The 22,366-nt window shown below is 41.3% G+C and overlaps 1 protein-coding gene across 3 annotated transcripts in view; it reads left to right on the forward strand.

Moving 5' to 3' along the window:
- The window catches only part of OSBPL10 (oxysterol binding protein like 10), an 85,475-nt gene that overhangs the window by 44,418 nt on the left and 18,691 nt on the right, over positions 1 to 22,366 (forward strand). For all 3 annotated transcript variants that reach the window (XM_048511069.1, XM_048511070.1, XM_048511072.1), the window contains one exon: positions 14,417 to 14,563. In XM_048511069.1, the coding sequence (XP_048367026.1) occupies positions 14,417 to 14,563 (147 nt within the window). The remainder of the gene's footprint in view (positions 1 to 14,416; positions 14,564 to 22,366) is intronic.

Here is a 22,366-nt window from a genome sequence, read left to right on the forward strand (position 1 = left end):
TCCCCAGTTACTCGGAATATGACTTGTAAATAAAGAGAAATCCCCTTTTGCAAAAAGTCCTGCCGAGGGCTAAAAGTCCTCCGCAGTAGATGGAATATTAAGAGAGCAGTATAATGTTGGGTAAAGGAACTAAAGGGGGGGAGGGAGAAGAAATCGAATTACTCAAATCCACTGAGAGCATTCTGGAGAACTTACGTTGTTCTTCCTTCCATGCTTCCTCATGACCTTTCTGGCATGTGCATACGTTTAGAGATTATTAAGAGACAAACAGTGCAAACCTGAGTTCAGTTATAACCTTCAAACCTTTAAATTTAGAAGGGTGTAAAACTCTTCTAATTAGGTTTGCACTTAAAGTTGTACGTACCTGCTGTGAACATATCATGTTATGTTATGCCTAGCATGTGAACCAGTTAACTCAAGAGTTGTGCTCCGTGGTGAGATGATATGCAAAGTGATATGGTGAGCCATTCTGATTATTGTTCTGTAATATTACTGCATTGTCCTTTGGAAAACTTTGGTTTTCTCTCTTTTTTCCCCCCTTTGAGCTATTTATGGACACACAACTTTTTTTGGGGAGGAGAGAGAACTGAATGTTTTGAAGTGGTACAAAGTTACCGTAGCATCTCTGAGTTGCCTGATAGAAGGGCACAAGTTGGTGGGGTGTGGGCTTTAATCTACTGTCCATCAGCTTCATTGGATGCTCTTGAGTGCTAGAATTTTGGGAGTCAGAAAAAGTTCTTTTTGTCAATTCTCTCCACCCTGTGCATAATTTTATAAGCCTTGATCATGCCCCACCCCCCAGTCACCTCTTTTCTAAACTGAAAAGTCCCAGACTCTTTAGCTTTTCCTCATAGGGATGGTGCTCCAGCCCCCTAAACATCTTGGTTGCTCTCTTCTGTGTTCTTTCCAGTTCTGCAATGTGATATATGGCGATCAGAACTGCACACAGTATTCCAAATGAGGCTATTCATCTATACAGGGGCTTTATAATATTAGCAGTGTTATTTTCAATTTCTTTCTTAATAATCCTCCACAAAGAGTTTGCCTTTTTCATCCCTGTAGCACAGTGGCCTGACTCTTTCTCTGAGCTACGTACTGTGACCCCCGAGGCCTTTCCCCTCTCAAGATGCTTCCAGGCAACTGGTGCTCGGGGGGGGGGGGGGGGGGCCTTCCCTTACCACACTCTCATTATGCCCCTGGATCCTTTTAACATATACTTGGGATTTTTTTTGTTCCAACATGTATCACATTCTCTTATTAACATTGAACTTCATTTGCCAGATTGTGGCCCAGTTTGTGGAGATCCTCCTAGAGTTCTTTACAATCATCCTTGGTTTTTACCATCCCGAAGTTGGTGTCATCTCCAAATTTGGCTACTATGCTACTCACCCCTCATTCCAGATCATTTTCACTTATCAGGTAGACTGTTCACAACTGTATTTGTGAGTGGACTTCCATCAAATCTGATGTTTAAATTATATACAGCTTTATTTACCCTAAGCTTTAAAAAGCATTTTGTATGTCTGGTAAAATCTGAAAGCCATGAAAGCACTGAAAGCCATGTTTCTGCTAATGGCCTTTGATAGATGCTGGGAAAATGAATAGAAAAAAGCAGGACCTGTTGCAGAGATATGTGAGGATTGCCCTGCCTCATGTCTGGTGCAGCTTTTCACTTGAGTATTTGCATGCCAGTTGACTATCTTATCTACAGACAGGTTTCATCTAGTAATTGGCTTTGCTTTGATTTCTGTAATGGTATGTAGTGTACTGCATCCTCCTCCATTAGGTCGTGATCTAACTGAGAGGGAAGGGTATGTTTTTGGCTGGCACCCAATATATGCGTTGTAAGTAACATCTAACAATGCTGTTGGTCTTGTGCCTTGAAACAGAATGAATGGTTAAATGCTATCCTTGAGAAAACTGATCCAGATAGAGAATGACAGTAGAAGAATTCTCTGATCTCATAGCAATAATTGTTGTTAACTGGAATTGTTTCATTTAATATGCTTGACATTTCAATTAGAGTTTTTTAAATATCCATGTGCAGGGAGTATATATACCATATAACGGGATCCCCAACCATTTTGAGCTTGTGGGCAGTTTTGGGATTAGGAGACAGGTTGGTGAGGACAAGCACAAAATGTCTGCCGGAAGAGGTGGGGCCAACTGCAAAATGACTGCTGAAAGAGGCGGGACCAACTGCGGAACGGCTGTTGAAGAAGCCAGGCCAACTATAAGACCATGCTTTTATTTAACATTTTATTTCAAATACTTACCTCCCGTCTTCTCTTTGTGAGTAAAGCAAACCACAAGTATGGAATAATTTAAATATAACAAGAATATACAGACATTTCTGCAAGTCAGATAGCAACTGATATTACAGGTCACTAGAAATGGCTTCAACTCTTCTGGTCATTGTATTCCCTGAGAGCTGCAATGTATGGATTTCACCTTTATTGTGAACACCTTCAAAAAAACCAACAGACAAAAATATCTGTTGGCAGAGTTATTCATCTTCAAAAGGTTGCTTCCTTTTCACAAGCAAGTTTTCAGTTATAAAAGATGGTGGCAGTGTTTCTCCTTTGCACCCCACAGGCTTGAAGAACAGTGACTGTTGCAAGATTAGTTTTGATTTCAGTACAGAGATTTTCTTTTTACGACTCTCAGAACTGAGTGGATAGTTCTTTGAAAACGCACTACGTTGTGTCTCAAAACGTCTTTCAACATTGTCTTTTTTGAGGATTGCAACATCTCAAGAGCACAACTCATAGATTTTCCTTTTACATCCTCAAAACAAGTGTTTTTTCCCAGCCAGAATTGATAAAGTAGGTCTGGGGTTTTTGCTAGGTCCCCCTACTCATTTTGACAACAAGAGAAATATTATATTTGTAGTTTCTTGTTCCCTTTCCAAAGCAGGTACTTTCCCACTCTGCAGCACCTGGGAGGAAAAGAAGGCTGGTAGTGGTGGGGAAGGTTTTCCTCTCTCCTCCCTGTAAGCTAGTTTGCTCAGAGGAAAAGAAGCCGACGGTCTCTTTTTACTTTTTTTCAACAGAAAGAGTTCGCAAAGTCCCACAAAAAAGGGAACAACAGAGACTATAGCAGATCAAATAAATTCCTTGAGCCAGCTCAGCAAGAGAGAGAGGAAAGCTCTCTTCCACATGCTAAAACAAACACTCAAATCTGCCACATTCTGAGTGAGTGTCGGCGGGTGCACGGTGGACTATTTGGGCTATTTGTTGAGGGCCCCTGCCATATACCATAACACTAGGATCACCCAACTTTGTTCAGTCTTCAGGCATGAAGGAATTTTGTGAGTGGCTGCCACTCCTCCTTGCTTTGGAGAAGATATATTATTTGGTTTCTGTTTCCAAAGAAAGAGAGGGCTTGCTTTTTTGTGTATCCGCAAAAGATTACCAAGCCCACAGACTTAAATCTGTGTCTGTGGCCAAGCTGTAGGTGAACGACTATAAACAGTCTGCCTGATTAGAGTTCAGTCCCTTGCTACTCAGTCAGCTGGTTGGGGGTGACCTGACACTCTCTTTTTTACTGAGTTGTCATCTTCAGTTGGGTGTGGATTAGTTGTATGGATGATTGCAGCCTTATGGGAATCAAGTAATAAACTGGGTGATGTTGGGATGCTATAGAGTTGGTTTTGCTGTGGGTAGTGCTTTCTGGATAAAAGCCTAAGAGCCCTGCTGGATATACCAATGTTCCTTCTAGGCAATCATCCTGCTCCCCACAGTGGCTGATCAAATGTCCTCACAAGGACAGTAGCAGCAGCCAAAGCTGCTTACTGATGCTGGCCCCAACAACTGGTATTCAGTGGTATACTGTCAATGACCATGAAGGTTCCATGACTACAGGTATTCTGGATCTACCTAATCATTTTTTAGAATGTATTGTCGAAGGATTTCATGGCTGGAATCACTGGGGTGTTGTGGAGTTTCCGGGCTAAATGGCCGTGTTCCAGTACCATTTTCTCCTGATGTTTCCCCTGTATCTGTGGCTGGCATCTCCTGAGGATCTGATCCGTAGTTTTTCCAATCTCCATGTGTCTTGGAACAATTTCTCCCCATAGAGATGTTCAATGATCCTCTGAAGATGCCAGCCACAGATGCAGGCAAAACGTCAAGAGAAAATGCTACAGGAACACGGCCATACAGCCTGGAAAACCCACAACACCCCATCTTTTAGAATCTTTCTAAGATAGTGACCTTCATCTCATCCCATGACAGTGAGTTCCATAAAGTATGCACTTCATTTAAAAATACTTTATTTTTTTCTGTTCTGAATCTACCGCCCATCAATTTCTTTGGGTGCTGCCAAGTCCTAGTATTTTCTCTACCCTAAGGAATCTCGCCTTCTCTTCCTCTCTCCACAGCAGGCACCTTGTGAGGTAGGTGGGACTGAGAGTGTTCTGAGAGAACTGTGACTGGCCCAAGGTCACCCAGCAGGCTTCATGTGTAGGAGTAGGGAAAACAAACCAGGTTCACCAGATTAGAATCTGCCACTCTTACTTTTTATATAATGCTGGCCCCCAGAAGGAGGGTAAAACCTCTCCTACTTTCTCCAGACCATGCATCATTCTCCAGACCTCACACGTCCTTACTTAGCCATCTTTTCCCCTCAATATGACTCCCCCCGACTTTAGTCTTAGAAAAGATGTTGCAACCACATGATCATTTGGGTTGCCCCTTTCTTGCCCCTTTCCCATCTCCACAGTATCCTTTTTGAAATGAGCAAGCTGGACGCAAAATTCTCTATGTGATTGTTCCGTAATCTATAAGAGAGCATTGCAGCACTCGTTATTCTAATGTCAACCCCTTTTCTGAATAATCTTTGGCCTAGAAGTTGCTTCATTTGCTGCTGCTGTACACACAGTTAATATGTTTTGTCAAGGTTTCCTCCACAAGACCAAAACTCTTTCTTGGACCATAACTGCCAGCTCGGACATTATGTGGGTGAAGCTGACATTATTTTGGCCCCAGTATGTCTCACTGTAAGCTATCTCGTTTCTTTTGAAGCCATCATTGAACAATTGGGCAACATTTTTTGATGTTATCAATTTTTTGTGTGAGAAGTGTTCTCTTCAAGCTCAAGCCTATGTAGAGTAGGACTGAACGTAGAGCTCTTTAAATGGTATCTGTTGTAAGGTATGGAAATAGATCTTTTTATGGTTGTGGATAGACCATACAGATCAGTTTCCAGACAGGAGGGCCAGTCCCATTCAGGACATGACACATGTATGACTTGCATACATCAGAAGTATCATTGTGACAACGTAATTTCAAAACAGATACTTTTAAGGGCAGGACAGACTGCAGGTAACTGCTCCCTTCCCTCAGGTTGCAGTCCACCATTCTTTCCCTTTATTTGTACCTATATCTTTCTTCCTCTTCCATTCTTCTTTCTTGCCCTACCTGATAGTCGAGCATGTGTGCTGATTAAGAAAATTACTTAGCCGTAATTAAGAAAATTACTTAGCCCCCCATCTCTTTCATTTTCTTGGTGTCTGTTTAATACTCAGCCCAAGGATCTGGTTCTTCTTCTTTATTTTTTGCTTCTTTCTCTATCTCTTTCCTGCTTGGAGTTCCAAAGTCCCCAGCGTTTCTGCTCTGTTCCTTCATCCATTCCTTAAACACTTTCTCTGCTCCTTCAAGTTCCTTCTCCTGTGAACTCTTGTGGTCTGGATCATAGATGCTGCTCTCTATTTTCAAGCATTGAAGTGCTACCAATTCTTGAAGAATCCCAGAACTTTGTGGTAGAGTTCCAGTGCATCAAAGACAAAGATTCAAGTCAAGGCCTTTACTAATGTGTATATTTGTCTATGGCATCTTTCCGCTCACATTGCTTCCCATGGAGAACGGCATACTCACCAAAGGTGAGTCGCAAATAGCAAGGCTGTGTTGTACCATTCCCAGGTTGTGTTTCTGTTCTGTCACTGCTCTAGTTCTGTTTAGCTAAAAGAGAAGGTAGTCTTATTGAGGAGGAGGAGGAGGAGGAGGAGTTTGGATTTATATCCCCCCTTTCTCTCCTGTAGGAGACTCAAAGGGGCTTACAATCTCCTTGCCCTTCCCCCCCCCCCAACAAACACCCTGTGAGGTAGGTGAATTGAATATTAAAACAAGATGGCTTTCCTGGATCTTGGTAAATCAAATGCATCCTTCTAAGACCCAAGGTTGCTTGCTGTTAATTAACAGTAAATCAAGTTGGAAGAAATGGAAATTCCAAGGGCACTGATGTTGTTGTATGGCACTTTTTTTTAAACACAGGAGTGTTGCTTTTTGCCCCAGCCTTGGTGTAAACTTTAGTATTTGATGTTTCCAAATCAACTAAACGATAACCCTGTGCCAACGTTGCCTGTAGCAATGAACAGTGTACAGCTTCAGCTTTGACAGAAACATGGGCAGTATAATCAAACGTGGTACATTATCTGCATGGCAGAGACATTAAAGGATTTCTTACTGTGCTCTGTCTTTTGCCATTATGCTTGATTAAATTCTTTTTAGGCTTTATAGTATTGCGAATGCCTTCAGCTTGTAATGATTTGTACAGAAAAATTAATCTGTTGGCAAAAGGCCACAGTCCCAAGCTTATTCCTTCGTCGACCAGCTAAATGAGACATCTGAGGCGAGCTGTTGGAAAGACCTGGGTTCGGATCAATTATTAAATGTACAATTACGCTAAAAGTAGAATTAAAGGACATTAAGCTTGCTGTAGCAGCACTGATAGATATGATTTAGTGTAATCTAACTAATCTTGATTTTTGTAGTTTGCTGCAATGGACATTATCCATGCAAATAAAATATCTGGTAAACCTATTGTATATATAGTTACATTGGAGCCAGTCTTAAAGCTTCTGCCTTTATTGTTGCTTGGATAGGAATGTTATGGGCAAGATACTCACTGTAAGACCTTGCATTTAAAAATGGAATTGATTAGTTATAATGCATATTTCTATGTAATCAGGTCTATCGTAATATTAGGTTGGAGCCCACGTCTCCTTTCCTGTGGGGCAAGAAGTGTTCCACTGTGGGTGGGGGCTCGGCAGAGGCACAGGGATGGCTTCAACCATTGCTCCTCTTCACTGCAGCTACCTACTGGCATAGCCTGTCAGTCCACATGAGTTTTTCAATCACTTTGCGTTGCCTTTGTGGCTCTTTCCTGGCCGCTCTTGAGGAAAGTGGAATGATACAACCCACATTTTTAATTCACTTTGCATTAAAAAAAATAATGATTTTGATGTCTAGATAGCTGACATGAACAGACGGTAGACTTCAGTTCCATACTTGCCCACTGACCCGTTTACCATAACTCATCTGATACTGGGGTTCTTGCAAAGATTGCTCGACTTGGTGATTGGTGGTCTGATCTAGTAAAGCGCTGCCTGTGTTCTTAAGCGAGATTTGCAAAATTAAAATAACTAATGTCCAGTTATGTCTTAGTGGTCTTTTGGGAGGGGGCAGTGTGTGCTTGTAAATCTGAAACAGGGTGGACTATGGGTATTCTAGAATAAAAAAATACCTTGCATGTCTGAAGTTAGCCTATTTCTGCTGCATGTACATTTATTTTTTGCTGTCAAGCCACAGCTGACTTATAGCAACCCTGTAAGATTTTCAAGGCAAGAGATGTTCAGATGTGGGTTGCTGTTGACTGCCTCTGTGTCACACCCTTGGTGTTCCCTGGAGATCTCCCATTCAAATACTTGCCAAGGTCAAGGCTGAGGATGGGTGACTGGCCCAAGGTCACCCAGCAAGTTTCCATGGGGCAGTGGGGGTTTGAACTTGAGCTTCCCAGATCCTAGCCCAGTGGTGGCGAACCTATGGCACGGGTGCCAGAGGTGGCACTCAGAGCCCTCTCTGTGGACATGCGCAAACAGAGTTGCCCGCCCCCCCCCCCACGCATGTAGGCTGGCCTGGGCCACTGGGCTCGATTATTAGCATTAAACCTAAGACCTAGTTTTGGGGAAGCAGTGTAGATAACCCTGTTAAGCGCTGTTAAACCCCACTGATTTTCATGTGAAGAACTAAAGCGTGATCCTTTACCTGGGAGTAAGCTCGGTTGCTGGCAATGGGGCTTGCTTCTGAGCAAACCCTCCTAGGGTCGGGATTCACCCATTGGAAGAGTTGCATGATAGCTTCAAAGCAAAGCCACTGACTATCACCTAGCTTACTCCCGAGTAACGAACGCCTCGGAGCCAACCATTTTTTTCTGAACTAAAACCTCAGTATTCAGGTTAAATTGCCGTGTTGGCACTTTGCAATAAATAATTGGGTTTTGGGTTGCAATTTGGGCACTCGGTCTCAAAAAGGTTTGCCACCACTGTCCTAGCCCAACACTTTAACCTACTACACTGCTCTAGCATGTATATACAAATTCCAACTCTCTGTTTTTGATTCATAAGACTTGTTTGTAGAAGAACCTGTACATTGATTTAGTCGGATGTTGCTGTTGTAGAGACCCTCAAATGTGTTCTTTCTTGCATGGTATGACTCTTTAACTTTCTAGTCAGTTTGGTGAAATAACCTCATAGCTGTTACTAAACTTAACTTGGAAAAAGTTAATATTGCTTATTGTGCAGATGACTAAGGTCTCGGTAGGCTGGTTTTCTGCCTTTGGTGGTAGCCTCTGAATTTGCAAGTCTGACAAGGACCTCCATGGGTCAATCAGTGGGGTTGGATAGGTACAACTCACTGTTTTCCCCTCTATGTTCTTGCTTTTTGTGGTGTTGTGAAATGAGAGGGGTTGGGTCAAGTTCTGTGTGGCTGCTTGTGGTGGCTGGAAGCCTTCTTTCCCATGATGTTTTGTGGAGGTGTAAGTCGTATTTAGTAGCACTTAGAAGAGGAAGAGAATTCTCAAGCGAAATGGCCCTTTAGGCCCTTGTTTTTACCATTGGAAAGAGGGATTCCCATGGCTGGCATTGGTCTTCAGCTGCTAGACCTCAGCAAGGAGTTGACCTCTTTCCAGCCTTTCTTCCTTCTCCTCTTCAGGCTGTTTCTCATCTCTGTGCAGTTACCACAGGCCTCAAATACCATTGAAGTCTGACAGCTGAGCCAGACTCTTTTTAAGATTATCAGAATCTTCTATCAGGCCTCATAGGAGGACAGAGCAAAAACTTGGCTATTTCACTGACTGGAGGTATTCCCAACTGTGCAAGTTCTGTTTTATCTGAGTACACATGAGCCTAAAGCTTAGAGCTTTGTTCTTCTTCTCCCACCATGCTGAAGTCATGTGCAAAGGTATAATTTTATCACCTCTGCTAGACTTCTTGCCAGTGCCCCACAACTGAAAAGTAGTCAAGAAATTGCTTTTGAGGTGCATGATGTGTTCAAGTGATCATTTGACAGAAGTACTTGTCTGAATGTTAGGGGCCTGCATAATAAAAACTTGTGCCGACAGCACGCCAGCCCACTTGAGAGGGTAGACCTAAATGAAATAGAGCATGAAGGATCATATTCAAATTAATGTGAATCATATTGAGAGAGCCATTTAGTGAAGTGGGTTTTGATGGGATTTGATTCTTTTGCACATTCTCTTTATTCTGCAATCATTTTGTTACAGAATATTTTTAACATGCTAATGAAGAATCTTGAATGATTGGGAAACTCCTCAATTTTTATGAAGCTTTGTGAAGCTTTCATTTTTATGGCTTTGGCGCATCAAGTGGTCAAAAGGTATTACCTCTGTCTACAGGGATCGTAATTTGATCACCAGATGCTTTTGTTCTCTCTGTAGCAATCTTGGGTTTGTTTGTTTGGGGAATGAGTTGGATTCTCTGAATTTCATTGCTTTTTTGTGTCAGGTTTATCTATGCTGGCTATATGGTCAATAATTGTCAAAGAGTTAATCTGCTGCATTTTGGGTGGGAGAAAGGGGGTTACTGGAAGGCAACTGTCAAAGACCAGTTTAGCAAGGGTTACTTTTTGGTTCAATTAACCTGCAAGACAGGATATTATTTTTGTCAAGAGGGAAATATCTGTTCTATGAAGAATGTTGTGTTCTGCAGTATTACAGCTTCTTACGTTCATATAAAATGATGTGGAAAAAGATTTGAGGTGTTTTAAACGTAGGGCAAACCAATAGTGGTATTCTCTTTGATCACATAAGCTCATCTAGTTTATTTCTTCCTTTTGATAGCAACTCTGATTAAAACATGTTTGTCTTGAGATCGGCAGTGCTTTCTGAACAGATCAATTGTATTAGTTCTGGTACTTTCCTACATCACATCCCAATATCAAAAACCTCCTGCTGATTCTGGCCCTCAGGCTGTGGATCAAAAATCTGCACAATAGGGACAGCAAGGGATATTTTCAAACAAGCTTAGGGAAACTTCTGGACTAGCAGAATAATTTTTTTAAGAAAGGTGTTTTTTTTTTAAACTCTCCCAGAGTTACAGACAAGGTCTGGAAAATGTTATGAACATCCCCCCAAGATGCAGTGAGAGGGCTGGGGAGAAGGAATTGCTGGGAGGTGGAAAAATGCCAGCGGTCTTTGGGCTGAGAGGGAGCCCAGCAGCCCAGACCTCCTTCCCAGCCTGAACACCGCCACTATTCAGCATCTACCTTTCCCAGTGGACTTGTTCTTTTCTTCCTTGGATCTGCATAGGAGGGAGTGACAAAACGAGTAATGAGGAGCAGTAGTAGGAGGAGAGGGAGGAAAACAGCAGCAAAGGAAGAGGAAGTATGAAGGGGACCAGTGTTGTGGGGGCATAAAGAAGGCACAGAAGGAAAGAGGAGGGTAGGAGGACAGTGGCGGTGGTGGTGGTGGAGACAGAAGCAAGTGGGGCTTCCAGGAGAATTTCCCTGAGAGTTGCTTGCTAATCTCTTCATGTTATATATCTAGGACCGTTAATTGTATTGTGGGTGTACCCAAAGGCTGGGGTGTTCTCAGTGGTATTGACTCTGTGCCCTATTGAACAGCAGCTTACACCTCCCCAAATCAGTATCAGAAGCTGCTTATAAAAGGCCTTTCTCCCATTTTGGGAGAGCAATACTAACTTTGTACAATATGATTTGACAGTTCGGTTGGTCACATTGTCTTTGTTCCTCAATAACAATCAGCCAGAGTGCATTAGAGCCATCAATAGTAATTTTTTCTGTATACAGTGTAATAGTGAATTGATCGGAGCCTTACTGGAGTGTCCTCTGGAAAAGGACATATTGGTCATGATCGCCCTTTTCTTTTGTACGCATTAGCAGATCATTCCTCACATTTCTCCTAAGCGGTGCATTGGAAGGCATCATCAGGAGCTCATCTGATTTATACAGCGGCATCTTTCTTTTTGTGCTTACAATGCATATATGCATTATATCTCTCTTTTTTGTCAGTGCTGAAAAGCAGAGTTTGTTGTCCAGTTCTCACCTTCTCTCTCCCCCCCCCCACCCTATGTTGCTTATTTGACTCAGATTTAAACAAAACAATTTTCTTACTTGACTATGGGTCTCTGGAATGGACTGGCATTTTCAATTATTATAAAGCTGGCAAGTGTCACACAGAAAAGAAGTGCTGTGGAGAACTGCCATAGGCCCCCAGATAGAAATTCCCTCTTGGGGAATTTGTTGGTCACGGAAGGTTTTAATTAGTTAACCAAAGATCATTCTGAACATTATTTTCTACTGGCATGTACCTTTAAAAACACTGGGCAGGCACAGGGGCTTCTCAGCTCGGTGTGGGTGGACTGGCTGTCGGATTGCACCTCACGAGGGATGCTGTTGGAAAGAAATATTATTCATTCTCCCATTTGAATGTACTGTCTGCCACTTATTCAGGATCATGTTATTGAACACTGACCATAGTCATTATACATGTCAGTGTTCCTGTGTGATAGACCTGTATGCATCTGCGTCCTTCCCAGATGTGTGCTTAGGGGAAAAAACATTTTATAGAGCAGCTTCTCAGCATATTAATCACAGAAAAATGATCATATGTATATATATGAGAGATACTTTTACCCTGAGATGGTCTCTCTCTCTCTTTCTGTTAGGTCTGTACAATTGGTGACCCACCAGCCCTATGTATAAATACCTGATAAGTCTTGGCAATCTCTTTGTTTTTCCAAAACCAGGCAAAGAGCATAATCAGTGAATTGAGGCTTTGAGACTCCATATATGATTGCAGACTCAGAAGTTGTGCAGTCTGGTTTAGGAACAGTGTTTGAAATGGCCTTTTAAGACATGCCTATGTGTGTTTAAAAAGTAACATTAACAGAGGCTCTCATTTTTTTCCTTTAATTAGCAATTCACATTACATGAAAACAAAGGCTTCAATGGATTCTTGAGTGCATTGTTGCATACATATACATTTGTTGTCTTCAAAATATTCAGTTTTAACGATTTTGTAGTAATAGTCAAACCTTGTCTGATGAATCACGGGGTGTGACATGCCCTCAAGGCCCTTGGGATCTTCCAGTGAACATTGTTTTTCTCAGAGCTGAACCAGATGTTTTTTGCCTCATGCTAACTCGTGTGTACCTTGAGGCGAAAAAAGCGGACAGCAGCATTTCTAGAGTTACAAGCGATTTGTAGTTAAGCTCGCTGATCCTGGATCACGTGATTAGAAATGTAGGCAGCAGATTCATGCTGAATTGACATCATGCCTTTCAGATTCACTGGAAAATTAAAAAGAAGGTGGGGGCAGGACAGAGAGGAAAGGTTCTCTTGTCTCCTCTTCCTGGTGGTGGTACTAGTTTCTAGCTCCAGCTTCCTATTCAGGGACGGAGCAGCAGCAACCGAACACAGCAGTGCTGTTACGTAGCTCAGGACGCTCAATGAGGTCGAGTTGGATGCAAAGCAAGCCTGCTGCAGGAACCTCTCCTGTAAGTCCTGGAGCTCCTCCTGATAAGTTCTACCCCTTCACGATCCATTTTCAGACTAAGTTCTGTACTTGTCAAGTACATGGTTTCCTGTTTTGCAGCCACCATGAGATGATAGAATAGGATTGCACATGCACTAATTAAATTTTTTTCTGTTTGAGAGAATGCTAAGGGATAGTATTGTTTGGATAGAATATGCTGTCTTATGTGTGGGTTGGGACGGGGGAGATAAGTTAGCTTACTACTGCTGCAAAATACAAAACTGTCTAAAAGCTTGTTAATTGATGGCATAGGCATGTTAAGATTTGGGATGCAAGGATATTTGTGTGAGGCTGTGTTACATTTTGAAAGCTGGCTGTTGATCATGTTCTGTTTAATGGATTGTAACAGGAGCATGCTTATATAATGCTACCTCCACTGGGTGGAATGCAGACAGCCCTCCTTGTATTGAATTAGTGGGAAGTTCTCAAACCAATTCTTTTAGTTTTCAAAAAGAGAATTCAGTTATTTTTAAAAGAACAAGCAAGATGTTGGCTTGATTTTTCTTCTTCTGAAACTTAAGTTCTCTGGTCTGTTTTCCCCCCTTGGCAACATTTTTACAAACACTTCTTTAACTACCTGAAATTATTTATTGATTTATTTCACAAGAGCAGATATTGGTGTGAAGCTATAGCTGTACTTTCATCAAATAAAACATAAACGAAACTGAATTTCCCATGATGATTAGTTATACCCAAGCAATGATACAATGTCAAGAAATTGACAAGAATGTCAAGAGTGGTCAAGATTATAACTCTGGAAGAACAAGTCCTCCCTTCTTTGCCTTCCCCTGAAGAACTGGAAATGCTAGCTAGCCTAACCCAAATAATGCTTTCAGGACTGCTTATGCTGTGCTTTTGATTATGGGATATGGATATCAAGTAATGGAAGTACAGTTATTTTCGCATATACCCTGGAACAGGGAAATGTCATTAGTTATAAATGGTGTGATTTCCCCTGGCTCTGAAAACAGGACTTGGTCTCTCAAACATTAACTAGTATGCCTGGTAAAACATTCAGTTGTATAATGTCTTTAGTGCAAAAGGCTATGGAGGATCCGCCAAGTGTCAGGGCCTTGGTAATGGCATAGCTACACTATTGAAATTACTGGATGACTACTTTAATTTTCACTTTTACTACAGATCTGAGTTTTTAAGTAGCTGTTGTGGTAGGTGGGGTAGGGGGAAATACAGAATGACTGGCTCATTTCTCAGACAAAAACTGGACAACATTTTGAAACTTGTCTCTCAGTGAGTAAGATGACAGTTTGGGGGGTGTTGCTGTAGAAAATGCTGAAATTCCATCTGGCTAGCCTTGATATGACTGCTGTGAAGATTCTCAGTGCTGTGGAAATCCTTGTTGGTCTCTAAGATGCTGCAAGAGTTGCATTTAGCTAATTCATAACCTATTGATGGTTATTCTAGTTTTCTAGCAGCATTCAATCAATATTTGGGAAAGGATCTTCCGTGAACAGCCCCGTGATCAAACTTATATCAGTTCATGCCATACTGCATTTTGTGTGTTCAGATTGTAATACTTGGGTATGTGTTTGTTTATTTTTTTTAGCATTCAACTTGCGAATCAATTCTGCTTGAAGATGAGGTAACAGATACCGAAGATAATATGGAAGATGATTTAGGAGTTATGGATGATCAGCGGAGCATAATTCTTCATCTCATCTCACAACTCAAACTTGGAATGGACCTAACTAAAGTATGCAAATAATATTTTCTTTTAAAATTATGCTGTGTTAAATTGCCATCTTCTCAAGTTCTGCTGGGAGGATGTTGCATCCCCCCCCCCCCCCTTTCAGGTCCTATCTTATAAGGCCTTTGATTCAGTTTGCTAGTCAGGCAGAAGTGCTGTGTTTGAGAGAGGTTTTCAGGTGTTGACTCGTGTATATAATGTAAACAGTGTTGCTCTGATTTTGTTTGGATTTACTGTGCTGGTGTCAATAACTAGCTCTTTGATGCTTCTAACCTGTTCTTAGGCAGACCCAAGAATGGGATAATTAATCGAGGATTCTGGCCTATATCTCGGTATTGTCCACCATGATGTTTTCCTTCCTCTTGTACCTTTTTAATAACAGCTGTTCCCATTTAGTGTTAGAAGAAAATTAATTCACAAATATAAATAGCAGTGTTAATTTTCTGTTTATGTGAAATCAGTGTTGCTTGTAAAGGCCAGGCTTACCAATGTAACTAGAGACGTATATGTATGGTTGAAAAAACAGTATGACTAGTGGCTTTTCTAGCTGCTTATCAATCAGGGCAGAATCACAACATTTTGAGGATCCACTGTAGGTGCTTTTTCCCATTAACTTTTTTTTAGTCTTGATCTTCCAATCTGAATTTTCTTGTGTGGGACTAGAGAACTGTTCATCATCTCTTAGGTAGGGGCTTACTTTCAGTGTCTTTCAAACTTGCAGTCTTCTTGACCAATAGTCCATAGACTGGCAGCTATAAATTCAGTTTTGATTGACATTGTGCTGTCATGGACAGAGCTCCTGCCCTTCCCTGGATAGCTCAATTCAAAATGGTTCCTTCCCCCAAATGTTCTACATGTTGCTTAGAAGGTATTCTTTATTTAGAGAATGTATATGATGCCTGTCCAGAGACCTCAGCCTTCCAGGTACAACTGAGTTGGCCCTGTCCTTGAAATTGACTCTTTAAAAAAATAATGCTTGCCAGTTTTGGACATAGCGCTGCAGCCATACTGCTGATTGTCATGCTGGCAAAAAGTTGTTAACGCCTGTAGTGTTAAACATTATTGTAGGAGCATAGCAAAAATTTCTTTTTCTACTGGTGTGTTACGGTCAGCATTTGTCATTTTCCTGAACATAGAAAGGTCAGAAAGCCATTGATTTTGTTTGGTGCGGTAACCGAATATACTTCTGCTGTTCAGAATAGTTTCCTGAATAATGGATGAAAAGAAAAATGGCTTCTACGTTTGACCTCACGAAGTGAGTGACTGTAAAGGACAATGAGATAAAAAGCAATTAGTGAAACGTGCATTTCCCCCGGAATTAAGTGCGTTAACGAGCAGATTTAATAGAATATGATTATATATGTATTTGCATGTTTGAGAACATTGTGGATAACTTTTTCAGTCAGAATTGGTTATCTGATGCTGGTAAAGGAACGAGAGGGTGTTTTGCAATGGCAGTTACGTAACAGATAAACACAACCTCCCTCTTCAGAAATGGTGTGTTTCTGAATACCAGTTACTTGGAAGAAAAATGAGGAGATTCTGGCCACTGCATTGTGCTTGTCCCAGTAGGACTGATCTTATGGTTTTGTGCAGCTATGGAGAAAGTGCTTACTGTTTCCCTGTTTCCTTTTTGTGACTGCTTTCTCTTAATTCAGTTGTATAGCAGTATATGTCAATGTGTACTGGATCAGTTTTCATAGAGTTGCTTTGTAAGCCAGTCCAACCTTCTGGTTAGGGTAGGAAATCAAAAGCTCGAGCATTCCTGCTGCACCTGCCCATCCACTGCTTGAAAACCTCATTGAGGAAAAAACCCTCCCCCTTCAGCAAACTGGTTCGGTTTTTGAGCTGCCCTTAATATTTCTCCGAAGGTTTCTTAAATATCCACCCTCCTAGAAAGCCTTTAGTCTTTATAGTCTTGCCCTTTGAAGCTTGCTGTGTGGCAGGTCTTGTAGTATTCTTTCTTCAGGCTAAATGTGTCCTATTCAGCTTCTCCGCAAAAGATTTGCTTTCCAGACCCTTTCCAGAGCTTTGTTGCTCTCCTCTGAAACTGTTCACTATTTCAACATGTTACTTAGAGCTGGACCTGTCCTCCAACTTAGATCTGAGCAGTGCAGAATAAAAATGGGAAAGGTATGCTTCTGAAATCACATTAGCCTCTTTTTGCAGCCGTATCACACTGCTGACTCAGGTGATGTTCAGTGATTGGCTTCAGCTTTGAAATCCTTGTCATATCTGCTTCTGCTGACCCAGTTATCCCCCACCCTGTACTTATGTATTTAATTCACTTTGCCTAAATGCAGATTTGGCATGTTTAGAAAATAGAACCCTCCTTGAAATTAAGGAGACGGGCTTGCAGGCTGTTGAGTTCTTGAGATGGGTTGTCAGCCTGCATGGCATACAGATTAGTTGAACTAGAATGTGAGGCAGACAGTGCTTTACGTCTCTTCAAAATAAGACAATTCTACCCCCTCCCTATTGTTTCACTAAGATTGGACTCAAAATTATCTGTTCCAGGTAGACAGCTGGAATTCATTGTTCAGTTAGCTTTTCCACTTTTTTAAGGCATTAAAAAGACGGAGGAGTGTTTTGGATTTGCATGTTTATGCAGTTCCAGATGATAGTTAGGGTTGCACAGGTGACAGATCTTTGTTACCTTTTCCTCTGTTCCCTTCACCTTCTCCACTCTTCCCTGTCCCCAAAAGACAAAAGTGTGTTACTTTCTTGCATTTCGTTGTGAGAGGATGTCTCTCGAGTTTGATTCCAGTCTCAAGGAGTGCACCACCACCAAGGTTTGCTGCCATTTCATTGAACAGGAGCAACTGATTTATTCCTAGGGCTACTCTCCAAAGTAAATATTTTAATCTGTGCCAAACAACATTATGGTGCCTTTAAAAACTTGTGGATGTATTGTAAGTTAAGCCTTTGTGAATCAGAGCCTGGCTGGCCAGAGATATTAAATCATCTAACAAAATGGGCTCTGGTTCAAGGAATGTTATGCCACAATCAGTTCATTAGTCTTTAATGTGCCACATGACTCTTTGCAGCCAAAATAGCAATCAGACTAATGCAGCCACTCCTCTGGGTTTTACTGTGCAGAGTTTTAAATGTTTTGAAAGCACAGGAAGTGTCTTAGTTTGGAGCCAATAGGAAATATTTTTGGGGTGTCTTGGCGTTACCATCATTCCCAGAGAATGATCTGGACATGCCTTTATTTTCATATGTTTAGTTTTAAGATTGACATTTAATAAGTATTCAGTATGTGCTCACGCAGACCCTTCACAAAGCCTGATGAGTGAGGACAGCATAAAGCAGTGCATGACACAGTCACAATCTGAATTGGGCATTCTTTCATGTGGGAACTGAGGAAAATGCACAACTTACATGTGATGGTTACATAGGATGGGGATCCTGTGTTGTATAATACATGAATCTGCTTTTATTCTAGTTTTGCTCTCACATACCCAAATAGGTCCAAATAGGTTGCTGTGTCAACTAGGAAAGTTTGGTAAGTAGGAGGCTCTAAATGTAAATTATAATAACACCAAAGTTATGGTCTTAGGAAAAGGCCAAAGAAGTCTCCTGGATCATTCACAGAATACCGGATGAGCAGCATTTAAATGGGTTTAACCGTTAGTGAGAATGTAGTGAAAATTTATATCCACCTGGCAATTATCTGAAATGTTATGCTTCTAAAGGTGGTGTTCTTGTAGACCAAGCTATCATATTATTTCCTCTGTAGTGTAGAGGTGCAGGGACATAGGCGGAGCTACAATGGGGCCGGGGGGGCACAAACACCCTGGGTGCAGGCGTGGGAGATGGAGAATAGCTCCCCCACCCCTCCCCTCAGGCCGTCTCCATGGTCCAGAGCAGTCCCCATGGACCGAAGCAGGCTGCTCTTTTAGTTTTAAAAAGATGAGGCATATTGGGGGGGAGGGCAAGGGGTGGCTCAGCCGCCAATTTGCCCTGGGCGCCATTTTCCCTTCTTGCAGCACTGTGGGGATAAAAATAAGGACCATTGGATTCTGTGTCTGGAATCATTACAGAATCACTTTTTCAAATACATTTTATCACACCCTAAAGCATAGGTGTCAAACTCCCGGTCCTCCAGATGTTATGGACTACAGTTCCCATCATCCCCTGCCAGCATGATGTTGGCAGGGGATGATGGGAACTGTAGTCCATAACATCTGGAGGGCCACGAGTTTGACACCTGTGCCCTAAAGGATCTTCTGCAGTCCTGATGCATGCTGAATTAGGTGTGCCACCAGTTAGGGCTTGAGTTCATAAAGGGCTTGAGTTCATACAACTTTGTTAAAATTGTGGACTAACTACAACAAAACCTCTGTTAATCTAGTCCCCAAAATATGTTTTGAATTGATGTTGAGAAATCCAAATCGACTTGCATGTTATAAGAATATCTTGGCATGCTACTCCAATCAATGATTTTTTTACAATAAAATTTAAATAAAATTTATTATTTTTTCACAAAATTTTATAAAGAACAAAAAGGAAAAAAGATACAAGAGAAGGACTAAGTGTATATACACACAACAGATGGATCTGCCCAGATTATCAGTTATACTAAAAGAACATAAAATGCAATTTAAAATAAAAGATAATTTTGATATATGAATTTACCCAATCTTATCTGCAATCACATAATTATTTAGTCTGAAATTATTTATCAATATCTGTCTGTATTAAAACATATGCTTAAATTTATACACTTGTACATTGAAGTCATAATAGCAACACTTAAACTTGGATGGAACTTTACTTATAATACTTATAATAGGATTCCTATTGTTCTCTGAATTCATATATTGGTCTTCTGTTCACATAGTTAATTTTGCCATGCAATAATAGTCTAATTAAATTGTTTATTGCCTATCAACTAATTGAATCCTTATTATGTCTTAAATGTTTTCAGAACTAGTGGGTCTGGAATAAACCCTATCTAGTTCACCTGTTGAATTGAAAGTCTCCAGAAGTTCTGGAGAGGCTAGAGTCAGACCCATTCTGCTCTGATGCTCGTAAGCAACTGTTTCAGTGCAGTGCAGCAGTGAGCTTCTGTGAGCTCAGACTAGTCAAATCACCATGGTCCCTGGAAGCCCCAATCTGGATGATTGATCAACAGTCCATTCAGAAGGGTCAAATTTATGCAACTGGGTTTATAAAAGTGATGCCTTGCCTGATAGCTGTGAATTTTCCCAGTCTAATTTCTCCCCTTGCTTTAAGTTTTTCAAAAGAGACCATGACAGATCTTCTTACCTGGCTTATCTTGTACAACAAAATCTGGCATTTACTCATTTATGTTTTCAGACCATGCTGCTGGCATTTACTGACTGGCTACTACTCTCATGAGCTGATAGAGCTTCACTTTTGTATATGTGGAAATCGTGTAGTAGAAGATCTATCTCATTATATCTTATCCTGTCCTTTGTATTCTGAACTGAGGGCTAAATTTCAACCGATTCTGGTGGGTTTTCCGGGCTGTGTGGCTGTGGTCTGGTGGATCTTGTTCCTAACGTTTTGCCTGCGTCTGTGGCTCGCATCTTCAGAGGTGTATCACAGAGGGAAGTCTGTAACACAGTGTGATGTGTGACGTACACAGTGTGTAACAGACTTCCCTCTGTGATACACCTCTGAAGATGCCAGCCACAGATGCAGGTAAAACGGTAGGAACAAGATCCACCAGACCATGGCCACACAGCCCGGAAAACCCACCAGAACCAGCTAAATTTTTGTTTAAGCTTGTAATGGGCCAAAATTTGTTATCTGATTTAAATAAACTGGGTTTTCTGCTATCTGATACCAATCCCTTGATTACCTATAATATGTCTCTTTTTGCCTTAGCTGCCAAGAAAATCCAGGCCAAATTTATTTCTTTGGAGGGTAAAATATCTGGCCTAGGAGTGGCTGTATAATGATCTATTGTACATTAGCTTTTATATTTTGTTATCATTTTTATGTTATACTGTAATGGCTTTTGCCTTTAAATGATAGAATTTATTTCTTACTTATTCTTCTCCGGCAAACATTTTAGAATGGACTGTTTCTCTTTTCCTCCCCCTTTTCCATGTCAGAAGTAGAAGAAGCTACTAATCTTGAGAGGTGACAATGCCAATGAAAACAATTCGACGTAACACATGTTCCTATTTTATGTCTTTAAGGGTGTTGAGGTATCTAATCTTTTAGATATATTGATCTGTTTTTTTTTCAGGCAAAAATTAATTCCTCGCACAGTTCCCAGTAATTAAAGAATGATATAAAATGCCACTGGAAGAGAAGGGCACCCTCTGTTGAGCTGGTCCAAATGTGGGTTCCTGGCCGTAGCGCTTCCAGTGGTCTCAGAGGTCATGGGTGCTAGGTGGCAGAGGATATTGTCAAGGGATACGGTTGTTATTTAGTTTGGGCACATTATCCTTCATGGAAGACGACAGCTGGTAGAACTGCATCTTTCTTTCCCAAAATGTAGGTCTGTCATTGCTGCTTCTGCTCTTCGCAGGAACTCTTCAGTAAATTCAGTATCACATCGTCATGTCTTTCATGCCTTAGAATACTTCTTGCTTTTTCTCTAGTCTATTTCTGAAAACATGTAGATGAAGATTAAAATGGAAGAACCATATGTGTGTTATGACAACCTTTTCCTCCATAATTTGTGTACCTTGTTACAGCTTCGCAGCCTACTGTATTTGGCTGCCACAGGAGAGTTGCCCTTTTTATAATTCACTTTTGTAGCCATCAAGTCCTTCTTTATGTAATCTGGATGGCGGTGGCGGCTGTCTCGGGGCCTTTTCTTTATTTGCTTTCGTTAAAATTGCAATTGCAACCTGCGTGCACATTTTGATCAGAGCTCAGCTGAAGGAAGCTTAATGGTATTTTCCCCTGAAGCACTTGCTCATTATGTAAGCTCATTTGTGGTGCCTGTTGTAAGTGGGTGATTTCCAGCGATCTGTTGGTTGTGGCTTCTGGGTACAGGCAGACTTGATTAAGTTTTTCCCTATAAATCAACGTTCGTATGCAGTGTTGCATAGGTGTGAGAGAGGCATGTTGCTGAGCTTGCTGTTAAAAAAGGATTTTGTTGCATTGGCTGTTCTCCCAGGAGACTGTTGCTGAGTTCTGCACTGGATTTGCATGCCCCTGCTGTGAAGACTTTGGCGAGCTCGTGCAGATTTTCATTCTTTAGCTTTTTCCAATATAAAATGATATTGAGTGAATATTAGGTATTGTTGGCTGTTTAAGAAAACACGTTGCAAGAAATGGAGATTCAAGGCAGCTTATGGAGTCTTTAATTACTGGCACAATGAATTTCAGTTGTCATTGCTGGCTATTAAGAGAACCAGTATGGCAAACCACCTCATTAGCCGTGCACATTCTATTGGATAGGCAGATCACTCAAGATGGACACTATTCTAGAACTGTTTATTATGCTGTTTTTAAATCTGCTGAGGAAAAGTGTATTTATGAACAGCCCTGCCTGATCCCAAAACACCTATCTGCCTGACGCCGTAGATAGATTTCCTTTTTCTCAGTGCTTGCATAGCCAGATTGAGCTGTGCATTATAGGCAGCATGGCCACTGGAAGAAGAATGCTTATGGCTAAGTGTACTTGTAATGCAAAAAGGGGTTTAGGTTGCAGGATTGTGCAGGCCTTTCCCTCTTGTGCATGCACTCCTCATCATCCTGTTGGATAATCCCTGCTCTATTGCATTGGGCAAGTGACGCCATCTCAGCTTTCAGTTTGCTTTTGCGTCTGATAGGCACAGGGCAAGGCCCTGTCCACAAAGCAAAAGCTCTGACCGG

Source organism: Sphaerodactylus townsendi, linkage group LG11 (genome assembly GCF_021028975.2).
Source record: "Sphaerodactylus townsendi isolate TG3544 linkage group LG11, MPM_Stown_v2.3, whole genome shotgun sequence".
NCBI classification, from domain to species: Eukaryota; Metazoa; Chordata; class Lepidosauria; order Squamata; family Sphaerodactylidae; genus Sphaerodactylus; species Sphaerodactylus townsendi.